The sequence below is a fragment of the Urocitellus parryii genome, chromosome 13 (genome assembly GCF_045843805.1).
Source record: "Urocitellus parryii isolate mUroPar1 chromosome 13, mUroPar1.hap1, whole genome shotgun sequence".
NCBI lineage: Eukaryota > Metazoa > Chordata > Mammalia > Rodentia > Sciuridae > Urocitellus > Urocitellus parryii.
This window is the reverse complement of record NC_135543.1, coordinates 26,593,603-26,616,896: the sequence shown is the minus strand read 5'-3', so window position 1 is coordinate 26,616,896 and position 23,294 is coordinate 26,593,603. Positions and strand designations below refer to the sequence as shown.

General features: G+C 33.4%; 1 protein-coding gene across 13 annotated transcripts in view; it reads right to left on the bottom strand.

Annotated features, from left to right (window-relative positions):
* Positions 1–23,294, bottom strand: part of Pias2 (protein inhibitor of activated STAT 2) — a 103,108-nt gene that overhangs the window by 13,141 nt on the left and 66,673 nt on the right. For 6 of the 13 annotated variants that reach the window (XR_013342372.1, XR_003303092.2, XM_026414515.2 and 3 more), the window contains exons 10-13: positions 17,587–17,720; positions 16,130–16,301; positions 7,083–7,222; positions 2,236–2,273 (exon numbers count right to left, since the gene is read on the bottom strand). Coding sequence is in view for 9 of the 13 variants with exons in the window: in XM_026414515.2 (XP_026270300.1) it covers positions 2,236–2,273; positions 7,083–7,222; positions 16,130–16,301; positions 17,587–17,720 (484 nt within the window). In the remaining 4 variants the exon portion in view is untranslated. Of the gene's footprint in view, positions 1–2,235; positions 2,274–2,386; positions 5,172–7,082; positions 7,223–16,129; positions 16,302–17,586; positions 17,721–23,294 lie in introns of those variants that run through there. The other 7 variants (XM_026414522.2, XM_026414520.2, XM_026414519.2 and 4 more) reach the window with 3 other exon arrangements.

Here is a 23,294-nt window from a genome sequence, read left to right as displayed (position 1 = left end):
GATGGGGCTGGACTCCTCTGTACCTACACATAGAACACTACTTATGTAATAAAAATGCCAACATTCATTCTAAAATGGAGACTTCAAGGAATGCTCAGGCAGGAAATCATATTATCACAAAACTTTGGAATGCATCTTAATGAAGATCTAATCTAATCTTAAAATGCTTGCTTGACATTCCTCACCAGTGTTCATATTTCAAGTCACCTTACCATACAGGCTGCTAATTACCCCCAAAGACAAATCTTAAGTGTGAAAGTTTATAATACTGACCAAGAGGAATGGAGAGAAACAAGGGATAAACATTTAAATGATCATAGTAGAATATGTTATAAGAGAAACAACCATACTGACTTTAACAAAATAATTAGCAACTCACTGTCCTAAGTGGGTCTGGATACAGACTGAAAAGTTAGTAAGGATATCTGATTGGTATTATATATTCTATATATCATTCAATTCATTCTTAGAACCACTAACTTATGAAATGGTCATTTAAAACTGAAATTGTTTAGACTCCATGATCTTCAAAGCCCATAAATAAAATGAGAATAATAGCACCAAGTTTAGGCTGTCTTTCAACAGAGAAAGTTATTTAATGTTTTGGATGGAAAATTCTTGATATATTAATAAAGTGAATGCCACACACAAAGAGATTCAAGGGACGTTATAAGGGGGAGAAAGTAATTTTAAAAAGCTTCTAAGTAGCTCTGAAGATAGTTGAATCATTGAATACTACAAATTCTTCTCTAAAATCAAATCAATTCTAACTTCTCTAAAAAGTTGTTACTAAAAAGTCAGGGAAAAATCTGGGGGGAAAATTCCAGAAACTTATGATTTTATTCTTACTACTTTTCAGGTTGGTTTTTACTACCTGACAGTAAAAATACACCCCTCTTCATTTATACAATGAGTGGATGCTATAGTCCCATCCTCCATGTACTCCCTCGCCTTGAATTGTTATACTCCAGTTGTAACCATTTTACTTCTAACCCTTATCTATATATCTACATAAAGACAATAGATATTAAGGGGCAATATGGAACTAAAGCAGGAAAACCTAAGGATTCTATAATAAATGGAAGACACAATCTCATTCATCTACCAACTTATGTAATCAGCCTGACACTCACCGAGGCAAACAGAACTATGAAATAATAATCTCAGGCTATAATATAATTTTTTCTAAAGGACTTCATAAAAATTGGTAACCTTTAAGTCTGAAAAATCCATATCCTAGAAAAATAGATATCCTTGCTATAGAATCTACTAAATCAACTAAAGATGACAAGAAATTCCTCAGTCTGTTCATTATTTGGGGTCCAAGTTCCCAGTGCTGTTTGTGTTCAGATTAATAAATGACAGGAGGCTCATAACAGACCTGCAGTTAGTTGATGCTGAGCAACCCATGAAGTAGGGGTCTATGGTTCATCCTCTGCCCCACTACTCATTATACCTGCTCTCAAAGTCTCTTTCTGGCTGTTTTCTTTCCCTATTTTTCCTCTGCTAGAGCTCTAACCATGTGAATGGAATCCATGCTCACTGCACAGTCTGAAGGGCTGGAACTCGGAGCTAACAGAAATGCTTATCTTTAAGAGAAAATAGGCACATCACACCTTTTCACTGAGGTATTCCTAATGTCTGATGGTTTTCCTTCAAACAATGGAGAATTAAGTTGGCAAGTCAAGTCTATTTAACAAGCTTTAGCTGTTATTTATGTATATAGTAAGTTTCTGTTTTGGGGAACTGGAGACTGAACCCTGGGGCACTTTTACCATTTAGCCACATCCTAGCCTGTTTTCTTATTTAAGGACAGGGTCTAAGTTGCTGAGGCTGACTTTGAACTTGTGATCCTCCTGCCTCAGCCTCCCAAGCCGTTGGGATTACAGGTGTGTGCCACCGCACCAAGCAAGATTAAGTTTTTATTGATAAAATTTTACCTTTAAAACCTTAATCCCCAGCCACCTGGCACTGCTTCCACTCAATCTAATCAAATACTGATTAATCTCAATAAAGTATGATTAAAAGCTTAGGTATTAAAGACAAAAAATTATAAATTGAAAAATAGTAACTTTATTTCTCCAAATAAAACTGTGAAATATTTATACAGTACTTTCTTCCCTTCAATGTAAATAACTGATAGTTGACTGTCCTGATTTTATGCAACTGGTCATTTTTAGTTAGTATGGCATAACAATCAAATACAAATTAGTTGCTTAAATTCAGGATACATACCTGGGGATCAACTGGAATAAGGGAAAGAAAATCCAAACCTAAAACAAAAATGCTTTGTTAATAGTTGACTCATATTTTGGAGACTAGAATTATTTTCCAAAATGATTTTGTATTTATCATAAATCACAAAACTACTGGGTTAAATGCTTACCACTTTGCCATAGGAAGTTCTGTACCATATCACTTATCAGTGACACATCAGTGATATTTGATGCATATAAAAACCTGACAAAGTAACTGGAAAAACCACCTCCCAGCATCTCAAAGGAAGCAGTCCAAAAATTTTCAGAGAAGTAGGACTAATCATACATTTTTCCTTTGTCATTTAACAGAATGAGAGGCAATCAAAACGATGAGATAATGATCTTCAGATTAAAAAGAAAAACATACTTAGGTTCTTAAAGATAATTCACATTTATTTTTCAGAAATACACATTGAGGTTCATCTAAAATATTACTTCTTAAACAGATGTCTCTTTCATTGATACCTCTCTGACCCTTGCTGCCAATGAAGAGTAGTACACAGTCCCACACTCCGCACAAAGCAAGCAGTTGGTAACTGTTGCTCACTAACAAGCAAAAGTTAATACAAGTTTACTCCACTTATGTTTTAGAAATAGGAATGTAGAAAAGGTTGCCCAGGAATATCATTTAAGAGGGTTAAAGTAACAGAATAATAAAACTTCAGATCTGAAAAACCAAGCAATGAACTTCGAAGTCAGTTCCCCTAGACCTCCTTGGGTAACTGAATTCTTTTCAATTATCTCAAAATAAAAAAGGAATCATAGTAGGCCTAGCCATTAAGACAGGTCAGAGTCTATCAATAACATGGCTTTTTATATGCAGGCATTCAATGTCACCCCAAATGCAACTACAGAGTCAAAGTATGATGTTATATACACTATTACTCGAGACTATCAGTGAGGATTGTTTTTAAAATATTTAATATCCCCTATGAATAATTTTGACTCAGAAATTTTAAAGTGTATTTACTCCCTTATAATCTCAAAATCTGTTGTAAGCATATCAAGTGATATAAACTATAGCACCAGTTATCTAAAATGAAACAATTCCTAAAGCATTTTTAAAATGTTGCTATAGTTTTTCATTTCATACACTGGTTACCAGCTATGTAATACAGCAGTTTGAGACTATGATGGACAAAGGAAATTACAATGAATCTTTCCAATGACTTCCTCCATTAAACTGAAATCATATTTCTAAACAGAGTTTCTTTTCACATTAATGATATTGTTCAGTAAATCCTGCTTCTGTACAGTAATTCAAATTTAGCCTAAAGTTACATACCTTCTCAGAGTTTTATATAATAAAATTTCTATTGCTGTCACAAAAAGTTTATTGGAATATAATTGGCCTCATTTTATTAAATTTTTGTTTTGCTTCAAATGGTATAACATTTTCCAAATTTCTTAAAAGTTTCTACGTTTTAATAGTTTTTTAGTTTACATGTTCTATCACTTAATGTTTATTACTCAATCCATTTTAACTTTTTTAAAAATAAAGCTAAAGAAAGTATTGACATCTCTGATGGAATACTGTGTACTGAAACCAAATCACTCAGAAATGTTCATTTTCTAAATGTTCAACTTCTTCCATTTCATAATTTCAACTTACATAAATTCACAGTCTTGATATAATATTCCGCTTCTGCAGCTCTATTGCCACTAAAAGATGCAGAGATCCAAAGATTCTACCCGTTTTCATTATTTCAATATCCAGCTTATCTCTTCGGGGATTTTTTGTGCGCCAATAAATATCAAGTCAATTAGAAAATAGTTAAAAAGATTTACTTGATCTGTATCTTTTGATACTCCATCCAAACATAACTGAAATATGGTGACTTATACAATGCCATATTAAAATATTTAGACTTTTTTTTTTTTAAATTAGGGTGAAACCCTAGATTGTCTTCTAAGCATTATATAGGTGCTGTTAATACAAAATCCAATAGGGTTTTAAAGTAAATATTTCTTAATGAAACTCTGTCTTAAGCACTTAACAGTAAAATGGATAAAATGTGATGTTTTATGTTACTCCTTCTAAGAAGAAGCTAAACATCCATCAAAATCTTGCATTTTTTCCAGGTATAGCTGCACACACCTGTAAACCCAGAAACTTAGGAGGTTGAGGCAGAAAGCTCCCAAGTTCGAGGGCAGCTTGGGCAACACAATGACATAATCTCCAAAAAGAAAGAAGACTGGGGAATGTAGGTCTGAGGTAGAGCACTTAGCACACGCCTAGCATGCACAAGGCCCTGGGTTCAATCCACCACATACCAAGAGTCTTGAATTTTTACATTTTAAGTAGATTAAAACTCATGAACTAATAGTTTTATCAATAGTGATGAAAACTTTACTACCTTGTTCTATAAATTTAGCAAAATGTTATTCCTTATTTCATCATGTCAATTGTAACATATAATACTGATATATTTTTTGCCCTTCTAAGTATTTCATGGTTGAAAATGATCTATTATTTTAACTAAAAAGTATTATGAAAAATTCTGATGATACATTCTAAATGTTTCTGCTTTATTAACACTGATAAAATTCTCATTTTTGAACTTTAAATGCTTCACTAAGTGAAACTGACTCATTAGTTTTTTTCCCTCATTGATGACAACACACTTTTCCTTAACTTGCGCCATAAACTTTCACAAAACATGATTGCTACAAGATTAAAAATGTAAAGGTTTAGCACTTTCAAATTTTAATGATACAACTGTTGAGCACCATTCGCACCTGACAATATGGCACTAGCAATAATAAGGCAGTCATTATTTTTTTCTTGTAATAATCAAGCTGTTTTCCATTCCATAAATACAAATTATGTTTAATTTTGTATTCACTGTTGCACAGTATCAGAAGATGTTCCAAGCTGCAGTTCATTATTAATATCATTTCTTCTTTGTATTCCTGCAGATTCAGAAGATTCATATTTATGATGTTTAAAAAGAATGTTAAGAAATGTATTAAAACTTTCTTATCCTTTCATTCTTGGTGTTCTATTTAATATTTTATTATAAAATTATTAAATTTATCAATACCCAAATTCTACATTATGACTAATGACATAAAAATCATACATAAGAATAAAACAAAAGTGACTATTAGTTATAAAGAGCAAGTTAACATAAAAACAAAATTTAAACTATTTGGATGTAATAACTGCTTCATAACTCACATTCGACAATAAACTAGTCATTCTTCTAAAGGATAATTGAAACTATTCTATTTAGTTTATCAACTGTTAAGAAAGTTTCTCAACCTTTTAGCAACCAGATACTGGTTTTTATTGGTTAAACATCAGTCCCATATATTAGTGTTGTATCCTCAATACCAGCTTTGAATGCATTTTCCCAAATACACAGATTAGACTAATTTTACACTACATTTTTCTCAAAACCACACATTTTTTTAAAGATGTAAAATATCACTTTATAAGATCACATTCTGAAATAATGTAAATTCTCCCAACTTAAAAAAATTCATCCAGACCCACATCATTTGAAAACTTGCCAGGGCAAGTGATTTATTTGTAAATTGTGTCTATGCTATTGCTAAATAACCTGAGCCACTTCAATAAACTGAAAAGTTCACTATCTTTTCAGAATTAGTTTTTAATTCAAGATCTTAAGGAAACAAATTCTTCAGGGATGCTTATTTATAACATATACTAAGACAATACATGGAAGACTCTTCAACACAGCCAAGGTAAAGCAACATAGACCATTAGGAATTAGAAATATTTGAGTTTCTATCTTTCTCATGGTCCATAAACCCTCACCATATCTCAGCATCAGCCTTTATATACAACAAATACTTTTTAACTGGTACAAATATACACCTGGTACAAATAAAATATCTGGTAAACATATTTTAGAAGCAAAAAGTAGTTTTTTTCTTTAAAGCTCCTTTTGATGGGTACTATTTTAATTTATTCTTTACCACTAAATTTTATTCAAATAATCTAATTTCAAGTGGCAAAATTATATTGGGCTAGATAACACAGCTATCAACTGTTTCAATAGCACAAATTTTGACCAACAAAATAAGCATTGTGCCTAAAACAAAGGGCAAAAAGAAAAATAAACCACATCAAAATCAATTTTACAATTCCATAAAAGAAAATTGATAACAGAAGAAGGAAGTATATAGGGCCTTCAGAGAAAAGTGAAGCCATGAATAGAAGAGGCACTGTTTCTATCTTGCTTTTAACTGACAAAAATTTAAGCAAAAACAATGGCTATGGAGAGAAGGAAGAAGAGTAAAGGGAGAAGCCTTTAAATTTTATAATATGCCCTTGATTGCATATTCTAATACTATGGTAATCTCCAAATATTAAGATCTAGAGAAACACATGATAGATCCTATCCTTTTGGGAGGAAATCCACCGGGTACAGCTAGCAGGCAAAACTGGCCCCCCAAAACATCAGTATATTGGGGAGTTCTGATAGGCTACTGAGAAAGAACAGACTACCAAGAAGAGTATGAGAAAATACTCTCCCTAAACTGTGAGGCTTCTATGATAAATAAACCAAGAAGTCTAAGCACAAATTCTCTATAAGGGAGAATAGTCTATAAAATTTTCCTTCTATTATCCTATATTCCCTACCATCAGAAATCTATAGATTTCTTAGTAGTTACAATGACAACAACTGAATATGATGCAAAATAGATATTACTTTTACATGAGGACTTCAAATTTCTTTACCACTTTTATTTAAAATTTTGAAATTTATTTGCTCCACTGATTAAGATTTTTAAAAAATGATAAAATTTGATTAAAAAAAAATAAAAGAAAAACAACAAAAACTCTCCACATACCTGGCAAGTCTGATGACATGCTTGATATTGGCGTGTGGTGGAATGGTACTGAGTAGTCTGTTAATGAAGGCGGAATAGCAGCAGGATCAACCGAAGTCACACTGGGCACCCTTACAGAAGATGGCTGATACATGAGAACCCTGTTTTAAATAGCATGGGAAATTACAAACAATCTGGCTGTTAGTTCACAGGAGAGAAGAGCTGAACCACTGGGCATTCTCAGATGTAAGTTCACTAAGTCTTAGCACAATTATATGGCAACTACTCACTACACAGTACTCCACACTCTTACTCTCCTCTTTCATAACAGTCTTCATTTTAGCATGAATGTATCCTGGCTCTTAACAGCAGCTATGATGTAAGAGCAAGCTGGCATTAAAAACATGATACACTGCTGGGGTAAGATATATAACACTTTCATTCCACAAAAAGAAATGTGTTTGACATATGCTTTTATTAATGTAAATGTAACATGCATGTGGCTATTAGTAATTTATCTCTAAAAAATTTAAAAATAAAACAGAGAACTCATAAGATTTGACTTTAATCAGGACACTTTTATGAGCAAAGCAACTCACAGTAGCTCAACCAGAATTTCTTCAATTCTAACCTGTATTAATTTATTCAAATATTATCTGGGAATACTCCAAGCAAAGCTGATCAACCAGATAGCAGTAGGGCAAAATCCAATATCAGGATAAGAGGAGCAGTATTCAGGATTTAGGATACGATATTCAGAAATAAAAAAGCCGACTATCATGATGTTACCTATTTTTCTATAAGAATTTTTGACTTTTAAAGTAGCTGTTCATGCTACTAAAAATACAACTAAAACACATAAAAATATTTTATAACTTAGTATTACAAATATACACTATATAATTAAAGCTTTGTAATTTCAAGAAACAATATAATTAAAAATTAAACATATTTTTGAAAAAGTTCAGACTTGAAGAAAGATGACTGTACTTTTCTATTTAACCTGCATTTTCTCTTTGTCTTAACCCAGGGTAAACAACTAGAACTGCCTAAGAAAAACATTTTGAATGTTTATGAGAAGCTAAGCAGCATTACTGACCCTGTTGGCCATCTCGCCAACAAAAAATGAGATACAAGAACGGTGCAAAACATTTAAGGTGAGCATCCCAAAGCACTGCTGGTTAACTTCATGAGTGAGGCTGAAAGAAACCATTATAAAGATGAATAAAGCGCAATCTTCTTAGAAACTAAAAGTAGGACCATGGTGACAAGGCTGGCAGGGATGAAAACTTGGGACCTCTAGATGTCCATTCTCTAGATTAAAATATTTTCTGTTATCATTCAGATTATTAAGTGCTGGTAATGAGAACTACCTATTTGCATGATATTCTTCATACTCTGGTAAATAAATCATGTTAGGAAATAGTTTAACCACTTAAATAATCAGAATCTACTTAGAGTCCTTCTAAGACTGGTTTGTTTATACCATAAGGACCTTGTCTAGCTGTTATTCCATATTACTCGTTGAAAACACAAACCGAAAATGTGGAAAACAAAGTCATTTTGAGAGTACATATATATAGTTGTGTTGGCAACTACATTATTCTCAGAAAAATCAACAAACAAAAGTCGTAGTTCAGAAACTTTAGATTATAAATTGATCGATTCAAGGGGCATATGGAATATAATATGCTTGACATGAAAACATAAGCCTGGTACTTCAAAACACATTTTCCAGAGTTAGAGGGAAGTCATTCCAAAGATAATCTGCCTTAGGAAAGAATCAAGAAGTTCCTTAGTCTCCAACAGAACCTGAAGATCTAGAGCCACAAACAGGATATGAATGATATTATAAAAGAATCTAGAGGAATAAATGAAAAACTTGGTAATAAATAAGAGAAGAGAAAACAACCAAAAGTGTTTTCATACACGAGCCTACCCACTCCACCACCAGGAGTGCAAATCAGAAGGAAGAACAGAGAAGGTTAAGAAAGAGGAAGAGACCAGATAGATATGCCTTAGTGCTGGGGAGGAATCTTAAAAAAAAAAAAAAAAAAGGTTCTGATTATTATGGTTGCCTCTCAGTATTAATATCTCGATCCTACTTTTTCTCAAAATATAAGAGAGAAAACTTTCAATGACAAAAAAAAAAACCCAAAAAACTTCCCACATATATAAAAACGTTTCATTTAGTTTAAAAATTCCTACTAAAGGAACATTGAACCTATTATCTTTTCTCTGCCCCTGAAGGAAACTAAAAGGAGAATTTCAAGGGCTACTACAGTTCTATGGTAAAGCTCCAGCTTAGAATATGCAAGGTTCTGGGTTAAATCCCAGTAGCACAAAAAAAAAAAAAAAAAAAAAAAGAATTTTAGGTCGATAAGAAAAAGATAATGCCTTTCTTCCTACCACTTACCCTTTTCTTCCTTTGAGATGTCACTGGAGATTTTCTTTCGTCTTGACCCTATATTACAGAAATCAGCAACCCAACTCTTTCCTTCCCCAACCACTGATTTTATATCTAAAGAGCAGACAAGTAAGCATCCCTGTGCTCTATCATCACAGGAACACTAATTATTGCACATATCCCGTTTACAAAACAAGAAACCTTAAATAATTAAATAACTACTCATGCTTCTGCCATAACAAAATATTGACTGTCAAACATAAAAATGCAAAATCTAATGGAAGTAAAAACTATTAAATCAACTTCTAAAACCATATGAAAAGTTAAAACATTTTAGTGTTGACTAATTCCTATTACCGGAACTTTGTAAGCATTAACACAAATTCAACTTTATATAAAATGGGTGTAAATAGACATTAGGGTATCAAATTAGAGACTGGTAGTACATCTTGCTTTCATCAAATCTTCACCATGACTATAATCAGAAACATAAAATGATTCTAAAACCTATGTGAAAAATACATGTATTTATAGATATAAATAACAGGTTCCATAGAGATATGTAAATGGCTGTTTTTATGAAATTATGGGTATACAAATGTGACACCATGAAGTAACAGATTTTTAAACAGTCTTTAAAATTTGCTATGGTCCAGTATGGGGATTCTTTGGAAAACTTGGAATGGAATCACCAATTGACCCAGCTATCCCACTCCTCAGTTTATACCCAAAGGACTTAAAATAGCATACTACAGGGACACAGCCATATCAATGTTTATAAAGCAGCACAATTCATAATAGCTAAATTGTGGAACCAACCCAGATGCCCTTTAGTAGATGAATGAAGAGGGAAACTATGGAACATTACTCAGCATTAAGAGAGAATAAAACATGGCATTTGCAGGCAAATGGATGGAACTGGAGAATATAATGCCAAGTGAAGTAAGCCAATACCCCAAAACCAAAGGCAGAATGATTTCTTTGATATGAAGACGCTGACTCATAATGGCAATGGGGGGGGGGAAGCATGGGAAGAATGGAGGAACTCAGAATAGGGCAAAGGGTAGGGAGGGGAAGGGAGGGAACAAGGGGGTTGGAATGATGGTGAATTTTGAGTTACACATCATTACTCTAAGTACATGTAATGTAGTTATTTGTGTACAATCAGTGACTTGAGAAATTGTGCTCTATACGTGTAAAATGAAATAAATTGCATTCTGCCATTGTGTGTAATAAATTAGAATAAATAAGTTTTAAAAAATTTGCTATAGACACTTCTTGGGTAGGCAATGATACATTACACACAGTATGTATTATGCAAGTGTACATATTCATTTAAAATTTTTTAAACTTTATCCACAATACCACAACACAAAAGTAAACTGCTAGGCTGCTGTTAGATAGTAAATCCTAGCATTCTGGATCATGTATTACATACATGGAATTCATACCTGTCTCAGACACAGATATCTGAAAATGAGTTTTCTGGTTTGTTTTTTTTTTTCCTTTTTTTTGTGTGTGGGGTGGTGGTGGTGGTACAGGGTTGAACCCAGGGGTGCTTACCTCTGAGCAACATCCTTTTTACTTATTTTCAGACAGGGTCTCGCTAGGTTGCAAAGCTTGGCATCAAACTTGGGATACTCCTGCCTATCCTTCCAAGGGCTGGAATTACAGGCATGCACCACCATGCCTGGCTGAGTTGATTTTTATTCATATACCTGAAGCTCACCATGCACTCCCACTTTATGATCATAAAGGAATAAAGATTTAAATTTGCTACCAATTCTTAATATTTCTTAATACACATTTTATTCCTATTATTACATACACATTTGATTCCTATTATTTCCTGTCTCCTTATTAAAACCAAGCCAACTATTCAATTTTGGAGGGACAGGAGCATCAAATGCAAAATATCTCAATATAGAAGAACTTAAGTTTTCTAAATGTTTTATATGGTACCAGTTTCTTCCAACAAGAATTATAAAACTACATTTAAAACTCTGTGGTGGGGTATGCCTGTAATCCCAGCAGCTCGGGAGGCTGAAGCAGGAGGATTGCAAGTTCAAAGCCAGCCTCAGCAACTTAGCAAGGCCCTAAGCAATAAGGTCCTGTTTCAAAAACAAAACAAAACAGCCTGTGGATGAACTTGGTGATTAAATGTCCCTGGGTTCAATCCCTGATAAAAATCAATCAATCAATCAATCTCCATTAGGTAAGCAAAGAAAAGGGCTAGGATGTCAACAAAATGATAACAGAGGTTCTTTCTACATGACAGACTTTCTTCTCAGTGCTCTATAAAATTGTTTATAAGAATTAATTCTACTAAAACAATATGCTTTTTAAAAAACAGTTTATATAATTTCTGGACTATAAGTCAAAATTAAGTTTTCTGCATCTCTCACCTACTCTTTCATTTGCTTACTGTCATTGGTTATGAGGTTCATTCATTCAAAGAAAAACTTTCACAACTGAGGAAAACCACCGAAATTCTCAATGGAGACATAAGGAAAGATATGAAAAGAATGATGAGAAACAAAACCCCCAAAGCCCAAGAGTAGGAAAGGATTACAGAGAGGATATAACCTTAGTATTAAGCCTACACTCTGATATTTTTTTTTAATTTTTTATGTGGTGCTGAGAATCGAACTCAGTACCTCATGCATGCTAGGCAAGTACTGTACCACTGAGCCACAACCCCAGCCCACACTCTGATATTTTGATAGATGGTGTGCACTCTGTCTTAACACAGAAAAATGTGATAGCACAAAACATCAACTATTTGTGTTCAGAAAGTTCCAATACAAAGTTTTTCCATACATCTCTCATTTGACCTAAATCCACTGAATGTTATAACAAAGAGTAAAAATTAAGTTAGTGAATAGTTCCCTTTTAAGAACTAGGAGGTGGCTGTAACATAGACTCTTCTCCTGGCTTAATACCTTCATCTACTGTGTTCCAGGTTCCATCACCCACACCTTCCTATTCATCCTGCCTGGCTGCCTTAATTTCTTAATACACTTCTTGATGATCATCTCTAAAATTGTCTTAAATAGAGCTGCATAACCTAAAATGGAACAAAACTGCTATAGTACATATTCTGGACACTATTTTTATTAGTGCCATCTAAGAACAAAGAACAAATCAGCTTAAGCAGTAAGTTCTTTAAACCATTAAGTGAATTCTGACATTAAAAAAAAATAGCATTTACTGAATGCCTTTCAGACATTTTAAGACTATATAGCTGTCCTAATGACAAAATTCACTTTATTATTTCCTAATATTAAAGCACTCCCAGAATAAGCTCTACTTGGTCATAATGGATATCATTTTAATACATAATTATCTTTCCATGTGAACCTATTCTTCTATATGGTGATAACCTAATTTGGGTATTGAGGGTTATGCTGATTTCATGGAAGGAGCTGGGTAGCTGAAATTCACACAAAATTCTTAAAACTAAACTGCCATATGTTGATTTAATCATATACTTTCACCTTACACTAACCAGAGTTAGTTATGACCTTCTTTTCAACTTAGATGAGGGGTCTTAATATTTATCTCTATAGTAGCTGACCACGGTATAAACTACCTTTATTCCTTTGCTTTGTGGTCACTTCAGATTTTGCTACCCAATGTATATGTCATTCCTCCAGTGTCATGTCCCTATCAAGTACTGATAAAATGTGGTACAGAATACTCAAAGGATTAGACCCTTGTGGCATGCCACTAGCAACTCTCTACAATCACATTAACTCATGAGCCAGCATCAATGCATATCTTTTAAAATATGCATTTATGCATTCATTCAAGGAATAAATCCAACTTAAACAGCATTTGCAACTCATCTTTCCAGCATATTCTAAATGATATCATGACAAAGTAATATGTAGAAATACCAAATCTAAGCATTCATTTTTTTCTGATTCTACACCTCAGTAAACACTTCAAAATTATATTTTCACTTTTTGTCATTCAAATTATAGAAATGCCAAACAAAATCCCTCAAGGGAGCAATAAGTGATTAGCATGGCAGAAGAAATCCAGATCAATTACTTTCATCTTTTTCTATTCCATTAAAAACAAGAATTCTAAAAATACAAGCCCTTAGATATATAAATCATATCTGAAAATTTAAGTATTTTACAAGGAAGAACAAAAGTTTAGTTCTTAAAAGCAACTTTAAAAAGTAGTCAGAATGTACGTTTTTAAAAAGTTACAAAAAAGAATGCTGTTAAAGTGTACTGAGTGTAATTCCATTTATAAAAAAATATGTCTAAAACAGGTAAATTAGGAGATAAAAATGGTTACCTAATTCTGGAGTGTGTATAGGAATAACCTCCAAAGGAATATGATGTTTTTTGGGTGTTGGAAATATTCTGCAACTGACTTGTGATGATGGTTATAGAACTGTATGAATTTAATAAAAAGGAATGAATTTTGCTATTCTATACTTAGGATGAGTGGACTTTATGGCATGTAAAAAAAATACCAGAAAAAAATAAACAGACTGAGAAGCCAGCAATGATGAGACTAGCACTTCCAAGTTTGAAAAAAATGTGTGATGGAATGGTGAAGAGAATCCATTACACCTTCCAAAATCTCTGAGAAGCATCTATCATTAAACACTTAGACCCATTTTTCCTTCAAATTGGAATGGTTTCTGCCAGATGAGTCACAGAAAGTACACGAAAAATGCACTATTTGCCCTCATTTTACCCTGGAGTGGGAGAAAAGGTAAGGGAATCAATTCTCATTGAGTAACTATTATGTGCCTGACAACAAAAGCTAAGTTCTTTCATTATCTCATTGTAACCTGATATCAATCCCATAAAGTAGGCATTATTTCATCCCATTTTACAGAACAGAAAAAGGTGGCTCAACTTAAGGATTTCAACCAAAACCACAGAGCAAAGAAGCAAGTGCCAGAATTGATATTTGTTTTTGGAAGATTTCCAGTTCCACACTCTATTACACCAGGCGTCCTCACAATGGCCTGAGACATGAAAAAACGGTTCCTCACAAAAAAGATTTAAGAAATGACTTTCTCAATAGAACCCCTAAAGTTCAGGAAGTAATATCATGAGTTAACAAGTGGAATGGCATCAAGTTAAAAAACTTATGCACAGGGCTGGGGATGTGGCTCAAGTGGTAGCGCGCTCGCCTGGCATGCGTGCGGCCCGGGTTCGATCCTCAGCACCACATACCAACAAAGATGTTGTGTCCGCCGAGAACTAAAAAATAAATATTAAAGAAATATTCTCTCTCTCTCTCTCTCTCTCTCTCTCTCTCTCTCTCTCTCTCTCCCTCTCTCTCTTTAAAAAAAAAAAAAAAAAAAAACTTATGCACAGTTAAAGAAATAATTAGGAATGTGAAGACAACCAACAGAAAGGCAGACAAACTTGCTATTCTTCTGACAGAGCATTATTATCTAGAATATATAAAAAAACTCAAAAAAATTTATACACACAAAAAAATCAAATAACCCAATTAATAAATAGGCAAATGAACTAAACAGACACTTCTCAAAAAAAAAAAAAAAGAAACACAAATGGCCAACAAACATAGGAGGAAATGATCAACATCATTAGCAATTGGGAAAATGCAAATCAAAACTACAGTAGAGATTTCATTTCACACCAGTCAGAATGACAGGTCATCAAGAATACAAATGAATAATCAATAATGAATACCGGAGAGGATGTGGACAAAAGGGAACACTTTTAAACTGTTGCTGGGGCTGTATATTGGTACAATAGCTATGGAGTACCAATATGGAGGTTCCTCAAAAGGCAAAAAATGGAACCATCACAGGACCCAGCTACACCACTCCTCAGCCCTTATCCTAGAGAATTAAGGTCATCATACTATGGTAATACATGCTTACCCATGTTTATAGCTGCACAAGTCACAACAGCCAAACTATGGTATCAGTCTAGGTGCCCATCAACGAATGGCCAGATTTAAAAAAAAAAAAAAAAAAAAAATGTGGTATATACACATAATGGAGTTTTATTTCTTATTTCATAAAGAAAAACGAAATAAGTTTTTGTAGAAAAATGGATGGAACTCACAACCATTATGTTAAGTGAAAAAAGCCAAAGTGGGAAGGTCATGGGTTGTACGTTTTATCATATGTGGAAGGTCAAGAGGAAAAAGAAAAAGATGAGCATGGGGTGGGGGGCAGTGAACTTATGAAAATCAAAGAGAGAGGAGTAGAAGAAAGGGGAAAAAAGGGACCACTGGGTAGGAGGGAGAGAAAGGAGGAGGAAGTGCTGGGGAGTGATACTGTATAAATTATATTGTTATACCAAGTGTGCATGTACGAATATGTAACAATAAAAGCCACCATTACATAAAACTATAATGCACCAATTTAAAAAAAATGAGAGAAAAAAATTTATAGTAAAAAAATTCAATAAAATAACAAATATATGAAATAAATACCTCAGTCTCACTTCTCAGATATGTGAATATTTTCTTCAACAAAATTTGCTTTCCTATAAACAATATGTTTTCTTGAAAATAATTCAACCAAACAAAAGCAAATTAAAATTGCCTTCTATGGTTATGCAACTTCCCAAAGAGATATTTACAAATCTATCCTAAGAACAATTAGTGGCAAGGGTAATGAACAATAGTGAACTATAAATTAACAAACCCTTTGGTTGGGCTGCTTTGTGTTTCTGACATAAAGATGCATTTCCTTTTGGCAGGAGGTTCTTCATCTTCATCAGAAGAGCTTTCTATTGTTAGGTCAATAACATCCACTTTCTTCTTGCTTGCCTCACTGGCTACAGTCACTGAACAAGGCTTACTGAGTACACTTGAAGCTGGATGCAGAAAAAGAGAAGGAAAATAAAAACATCAATGGTATAACACAAACTCTATCCGTGACAGTCTTAACTATATGGTAAAGGATGATAACACACAGCCAGGGAAGCTACATACTCTATCCAACTGAAGGAGTTCAGTTCCCTAACTCCAGATATCTGTGAAATAACTGCTAACCTGGAGAGGCAACATGAGCATTACTCTTTGACAGAGGTCAAAGAGGTAACTGGACTCCTGCTACTGCTCATGTGGTATTCCCAGGTAAGCAGTCATAGTACAGAGAGACTCAGAGGTTAGGAAACTGTACAAAGGATAAGAGTATATGTTTCACCAGTTGCATATTCACAGATTCGTGGCCCAGTTAAGTCAGAATCGGATATTTCCATTCAAGCAATCACGTTCATACTAAACAATTTATAGACTCATCATGAGCCAAAAACTTGATAAAAATTGTCAACTTGATAAGCAGAAAAAAATCCCAAACTTGTCCGAGTGATTTAGACATTTAAAATTTTCTTATGAATCCTCTATTAATCATCAAGGTTCTTTTGGCCCATTAGGATAGTCTAATACATTATATATCAACTCATTTTAATATAAAAGTATTATTCTTAAACTCTGTTTAGTAAAAAATGAATGTTAGTTTATAAAGGAAAAAGCAGCAGTAACTATCAATTAAATCACTCCCATTCTTCTCAAAGATAAGGGAAACCTTGGCCATTGCACTCTTCCAACTGCAGGGAAATAACTAATATTAGTAAAACTCCTTTAGTTTTTCTTCTCTTTTTACTCTGATGCAATCCCTGAATTCCACCTGAGGTTTTACCTACAGAAACTCTCAAACGAATTCTAAAAAACTGTATGTCATTTTCTAACTTTTCATTCTATAGCTAACATTTTATAATTATTAAAATTATTAGTGACTTATTTATTTTGCATATGAAAACTACACACAATGAAAAGATGGTATTAAACCTTCTGCATATTTCATAAGAAATTACATGTGATAGATGATCAAAAGATCAAACTTAGGGCTAGGTTGTAGCTCAGTAGTAGAACGCTTGCCTGGTATGTATGAGGCACTGGGTTCAATTCTCAGGACTGCATATAAATAAATTAACAAAATAAAGGTATTGCGTCCATCTACAACTAAAATAAATAAATAATAAAAGATAAAACTTAGTGAACTGAAATCCAAAAATAGGTCTAGCAGTCAAGGTTCATTAAAAAGATAATGTTGTACAAATCTCCTGGCTTTGCTCTCTGATGGCATTGTGCACATACTTTCTATTTTTGTACATGGCTGGCTGGAAACTTTCATAGCTTCTTTCTTCGGTCTCATTGGACACCAAGAACCATCTTCTTGGAATTTTATTTCATCCACATCAGAACAGTCATTGAGAATTTCCATAAAAAGCCTGAAAATCAATTAAGAAGTACATACATGTCAATGGCTCTGTTCAAATATTAAGTAAATAGTATACAAAAGAAGCTCTGCCTATTAAAGATTTTGGATTTATAGTTAAAAATCTTATCAGTAAAACTCACAAACTTCTATCAGATTTATTTAAATTCACTCAACAAGAAAAAGTAATGTTTTCTGACTGTTTTTAAAAAATATTTCAATACTTAACACTTCATAGCAACTATATGCCCTCTTCCTCCAAGGACTGATTATTTACTTATTTTTTAAGTATTTGTTTATTAATTCATTTATTTTTAGGTTACTGGGGATTCAACCTAGAACCTCATCCTTGCTAGGCAAGTGTTCTACCACTGAGCTAATCATGAGCCAAGTTTTAGGTATGTAATAGGCAATGAGTATTGCCTAATGATCTAAAATATCAATGATCTAAAATATCAGTGACTAAAACAGAAATAGACATCTAGAGTCTCCTAGCTATAAGTGGCCTTAAAGAACAACCTCAAATATAGCTTATAAAACAAACATGAGTAGACAAAGGCTATTATACAATAAAATAATTTATAAGCTTTAATATCAAGAAAAAAGGAAACAGGTGAGAAGAGGAAGAAGGGCAATAAAGTCTTAATAAATTTCAAATAATTCAAAGCATACATTATTTTCTATAACTAAAATGGAAATAAAATTGAAGTCAGAATTAGAAAAATATCTGGAAAATTCTCAATATTTATAAACTAAATGCTCTGTAAGATATGAAAAATAAAAATAAAAATTGTAAAGTATTATGAACAGAATGAAAATACAATAAAATTTGTGAATTATAGCTACAGCAGTAATAAACAGAAAATAGCACTTATACCCCCCTTTTTAGAAATGGTTTCAGTCCAAAAACTTTATTTGATAAACAGAAAATTATAGTTAAGCAAAAATAAATATTCCAAAAGGGAAATAAAAAACAGAGATGAAATAAATAAAATAGAAAAAACAATGAAACCAAAGGCTGATTTTCTGAACAGATCAGTAAAACTCACAAACTTCTATCAGATTTATTTAAATTCACTCAACAAGAAATAGTAACCTCAGAAGCTCTGCCTATTAAAGATTTTAGATTTGTAGTTAAAAATCTTATCACAAAGAAGATTCTAGACACAAAAGTAAGAAGCACAACTGTCTTGTAGAAAATCCAATGTAGGGGCTGGGCTTGTGGCTCAGTGGTAGAGTGTTTGTCTAGCATGCACGAGGCACAGGGTTCCATCCTCAGCACCACATAAATGCAAAATAAAGATATTGTATAACCACCTAAAACTTAAGAATAAATATAAAAGAAAGAAAGAAAATCCAATGTAAACTTCAATAAAGTTCTTGGAACTATTGAGTTCAAGATATGAAAGCAATATAAAGAGGGCTAGGAATGTGGCTCAGGCGGTAGCGAGCTCGTCTGGCATGTGTGCGGCCCGGGTTCGATCCTCAGCACCACATACCAACAAAGATGTTGTGTCTGCCAAGAACTAAAAAATAAAAATATTAAAAATTCTCTCTCTCTCCTCTCTCACTAAAAAAAAAAGAAAGAAAAAAAAGAAAGCAATATAAAGAAATCAATTATGTTTCTAATATTAGGAATAAATAGAATTAAAAAAAACAGAAGCCTGTGTCAACAATATAAAATATATAGGGATAAATTTGATAAAAGATGTAGAAGATAGACTGAAAACTACATTACTGAAAAAATAGATCTATCACGTTCATGTATCAGAAGCCTCAATATTGTTGATCAGGACAATACAAATCAAAATCCCAGTTTTCCAAGAAAAAAAAAAAAAGTTGGGGCTGGGGATGTGGCTCAAGCGGTAGCGCGCTCGCCTGGCGTTCGTGCGGCCCGGGTTCGATCCTCAGCACCACATACCAACAAAGATGTTGTGTCTGCCGAGAACTAAAAAATAAAATATTAAAAATTCTCTCTCTCTCTCTCTTTCTCTCCTCTCTCACTCTCTCTTTAAAAAAAAAAAAAAAAAAGTTGGAAAATTCATACTACCTAATTTCCAGAGAGTATAGTACTAATACAAATATAGAAAAATAAATCAACAGAACAGAGTCCAAGATAGATTCACACACATATGATCAACTGATTTTTGGGGAAGACAATTAAATTAAAAAAAAAAAACCTTATAAGAGGTTATGAGGGGCAAGGGGGAGGGGAAAAAAGGGGGAGAGAATTGAACAACAGCAGAGGAGATAGAGAGGGAAGATGGGAGGGGAGGGGAGGGGGGATAGTAGGGGAGAGGAAAGGTAGCAGAATACAACAGTCACTAATATGCCATTATGTAAAAATGTGAGTATGTAACAGATGTGATTCTGCAATCTGTATTTGGGGTAAAAATGGGAGTTCAAAACCCAATTGAGTCAAATGTATGAAAGATGATATATCATGAGCTCTGTAATGTTTTGAACAATCAATCAATAAAAAAAAAAAAAACCTATGACGGGAGAACAATCATATGGCTATATGCCAAAAAGTAGTAATAATAAACCTCGATCTTTTTCTTAAATTCATGTAGATAGATCTAAATATAAAAGTAAGTTTAAAAATTCTTGAGAAAGCATTAGACAAAATTTTTGTGGCCTTCAGTTAGAGGGAAATGTGATATCAAAAGTATAATCCATAAAAGAAAAACTTGTTAAATTGGCCTTCCTAGAAGTTAAGAACTTCTGCTATTTGATAGATACTGAAAAAATAGGTTAAAAAGATGAAAAAATGGTAGAAAATAGTTGCGAACAGATTTGCATCCAGAATTTATAAAGAATCATCAAAATATAGTAATATGAAAACAATTCAAAAAAATAGGCAAAATTAAAACAGTCACTTCAAGGAAAGTGTCAGATGGAGAATTAATACACAAATAGATCTCAACACAACTAGCAATAGAAAATGCAAATTAAATTCACAATGGGATACCACTATATATGGCTACAGGCTACAGCAAAAATCAAAGATTAGTCATACTAATGTTGGTGAGAATGTGAATCAACTACAATTCTCACATAGTGCTAATCAGAATATAAAATATGACAACCATTTTAGAAAACAGTTCAGCAATTTCTTAGACATATGCCTAGAATGCAACCAGGTATTTCATTCCTAAGCATTTATCCAAGATAAATGAAAATATTCATCTACACAAAGACTTGGGAATGAATATTCACAGATGCTGTATTTGCCATAACTCAAAACCAGAAACAACTCCAAAACATGTGAAAAGTTAAACTATGATATCCCTATACTACAAATGAAATGCAATTCAATGAACTATGTACTAAAGGTGAACTGTTGTCAGGCGTGGTAGTGCATGCTTGTGATCCCAAAGGCTGGGAGGCTGAGGTAAGAGGATTGAGTTCAAGGCCAGTCTTAGCAACTTGGTGAGGCCCTAAGCAAAAGAGCAAAACCTTCCCTGTAAATAAGATATAAAAAGGGACTGGGGATGTGGATCAGTGGTTAAGTGTCTCTGGGTTCAATTCCTGGTACCCACCCTCCCCAAATATCAACTGTTGGTATGCACAGAAAAGTGGATGAATTTCAAATAAGTATGCTGAGTAAAAGAAGCTGAACAAAGGAAACTACTGTACAGAAACAGAAAGCATATCATGTCTGCCTGAGGACTGAATAAAAGGGAAAGATCACAAAGATATATAGTGTGATGGATATATTCATTATCTTAATTGGAGTGAAGAGTTTACATAAATATAGGTCAAAATTTAGCAAACTGTATATATTATATATATGTAGTTCTTATACCTCAATACAGCTGATATAAATGGGGGAGAAAAGAATGCCTCCTTCATGAGCCATTTATTTGCCTTAATCATACTGAACTATAAGAATGGAGTGATGATGCTGATAGTAACTACCACAAAAGTACAAGGAAGAGCTAACTGCTGTTCAATAAATGTCGAGAAACTATTAACAATGAGTGGCAGGATGGTAGGATACTTAACCCTAATAGCATCACCTACTCTCTACCATAAACTGCACTCTACCATAAAAGTTTCTTCCTGGCTGGGCACGGTGGCACAAGCCTGTAATCCTAATGGCTCAGGAGGCAAGAGTATTGCAAGCTCAAAGCCAGCCTCAGCAATGGCAAGGCACTAAGCAATTCAGTGAGACCCTGTTTTTAAATAAAAATACAATAATAGGACCGGGGATGTGACTCACTAGTTGAGTGTCCCTGAGTTCAATCCCTAGTACCCAAAAAAAGAAAAAAAAAAAAAATCGGGGCTGGGAATGTGGCTCAGGCGGTAGCGCGCCTTGCCTGGCATGCGTGCGGCCCGGGTTCGATCCTCAGCACCACATACCAACAAAGATGTTGTGTCCGCTGAGAACTAAGAAATAAATATTAAAAAAAATTCTCTCTCTCTCCTCTCTCACTCTCTCTTTAAAAAAAAAAAAAAATCATCTTCCCCATTCCAATATTCCTGACGCAGTACAGTTCTTTGTCTCCATAGCATTTAATATGCAACATCTACAGATAATAGGTATTTGGTAAATATGCTTAATAAATTCTTGAAGGAATACACAACAAAATGAAGAACTGCATGACTGAAAAACAATCATAAATGTATCTGATGAAAAACAAGTGAATGATTATTTAAAATCTCTAGGACTTCTTAAATGCATGAAGGACAGAAATTCAAAAGGAACATCCTTGATGAAACAAAAATGTGAAACTTCTAAATGAAAAATAATTATAATAAGTACAATTAAAAGGTAAACAGACTAGGAAAACACATTTGGCACATATAAACAATGAAATACTCTTACTATATAATGACCACTTAAAAATCAGTAAGAAAAAAGATGAACAGTCCTAGAAAAGAAAGGAAACCCTAGCAGGTTATTCACAAAAGATATTATAATGATCAACATATGGAATAAAAATAGGTATCTAATAATTCTAATAATATAAGATGTAGAAATCAAAACAATGAGACATGATTTTCAATCAGGAAATTGGTAGGCATTTTAAAAATAAGATTTAATATGTAAGACTGATAAGAGGGACTAAGAAGTAGGCGATATACCTGCTGGCAAGAGACTAAAATGATTTTACTACTAGTGTAAACAGCTTACTATGAGAGGCATCATAATAATGCTGTCTTAAAGCCATTCATTTTTTGAATCAAGATTTCTGTTTTAGAAATCTTAAGAACTCCATAAACATACACAAAATGTCACCTTCCAAAATGATTATATCAAAAGGCAATTTAAGGGCTGGGGATGTGGCTCAAGTGGTAGCGCGCTCGCCTGGCATGTGTGCGGCCCGGGTTTGATCCTCAGCACCACATACAAACAAAGATGTTGTGCCCGCCGAAAACTAAAAAATAAATATTAAAAAATTCTCAAAAAAAAAAAAAAGGGCAATTTAAAACAGAAAAGTAGAAACAAATAATATCCTAAAATATTAAAGTGCAAAAAGACAGGAACATGAAACTCTCAGATGGTTCAAAACAAATCTATAAATAGTAATAATTCTTTCTGTGTGTACCCATTCATGCAACACACCAAAAATGTATATAT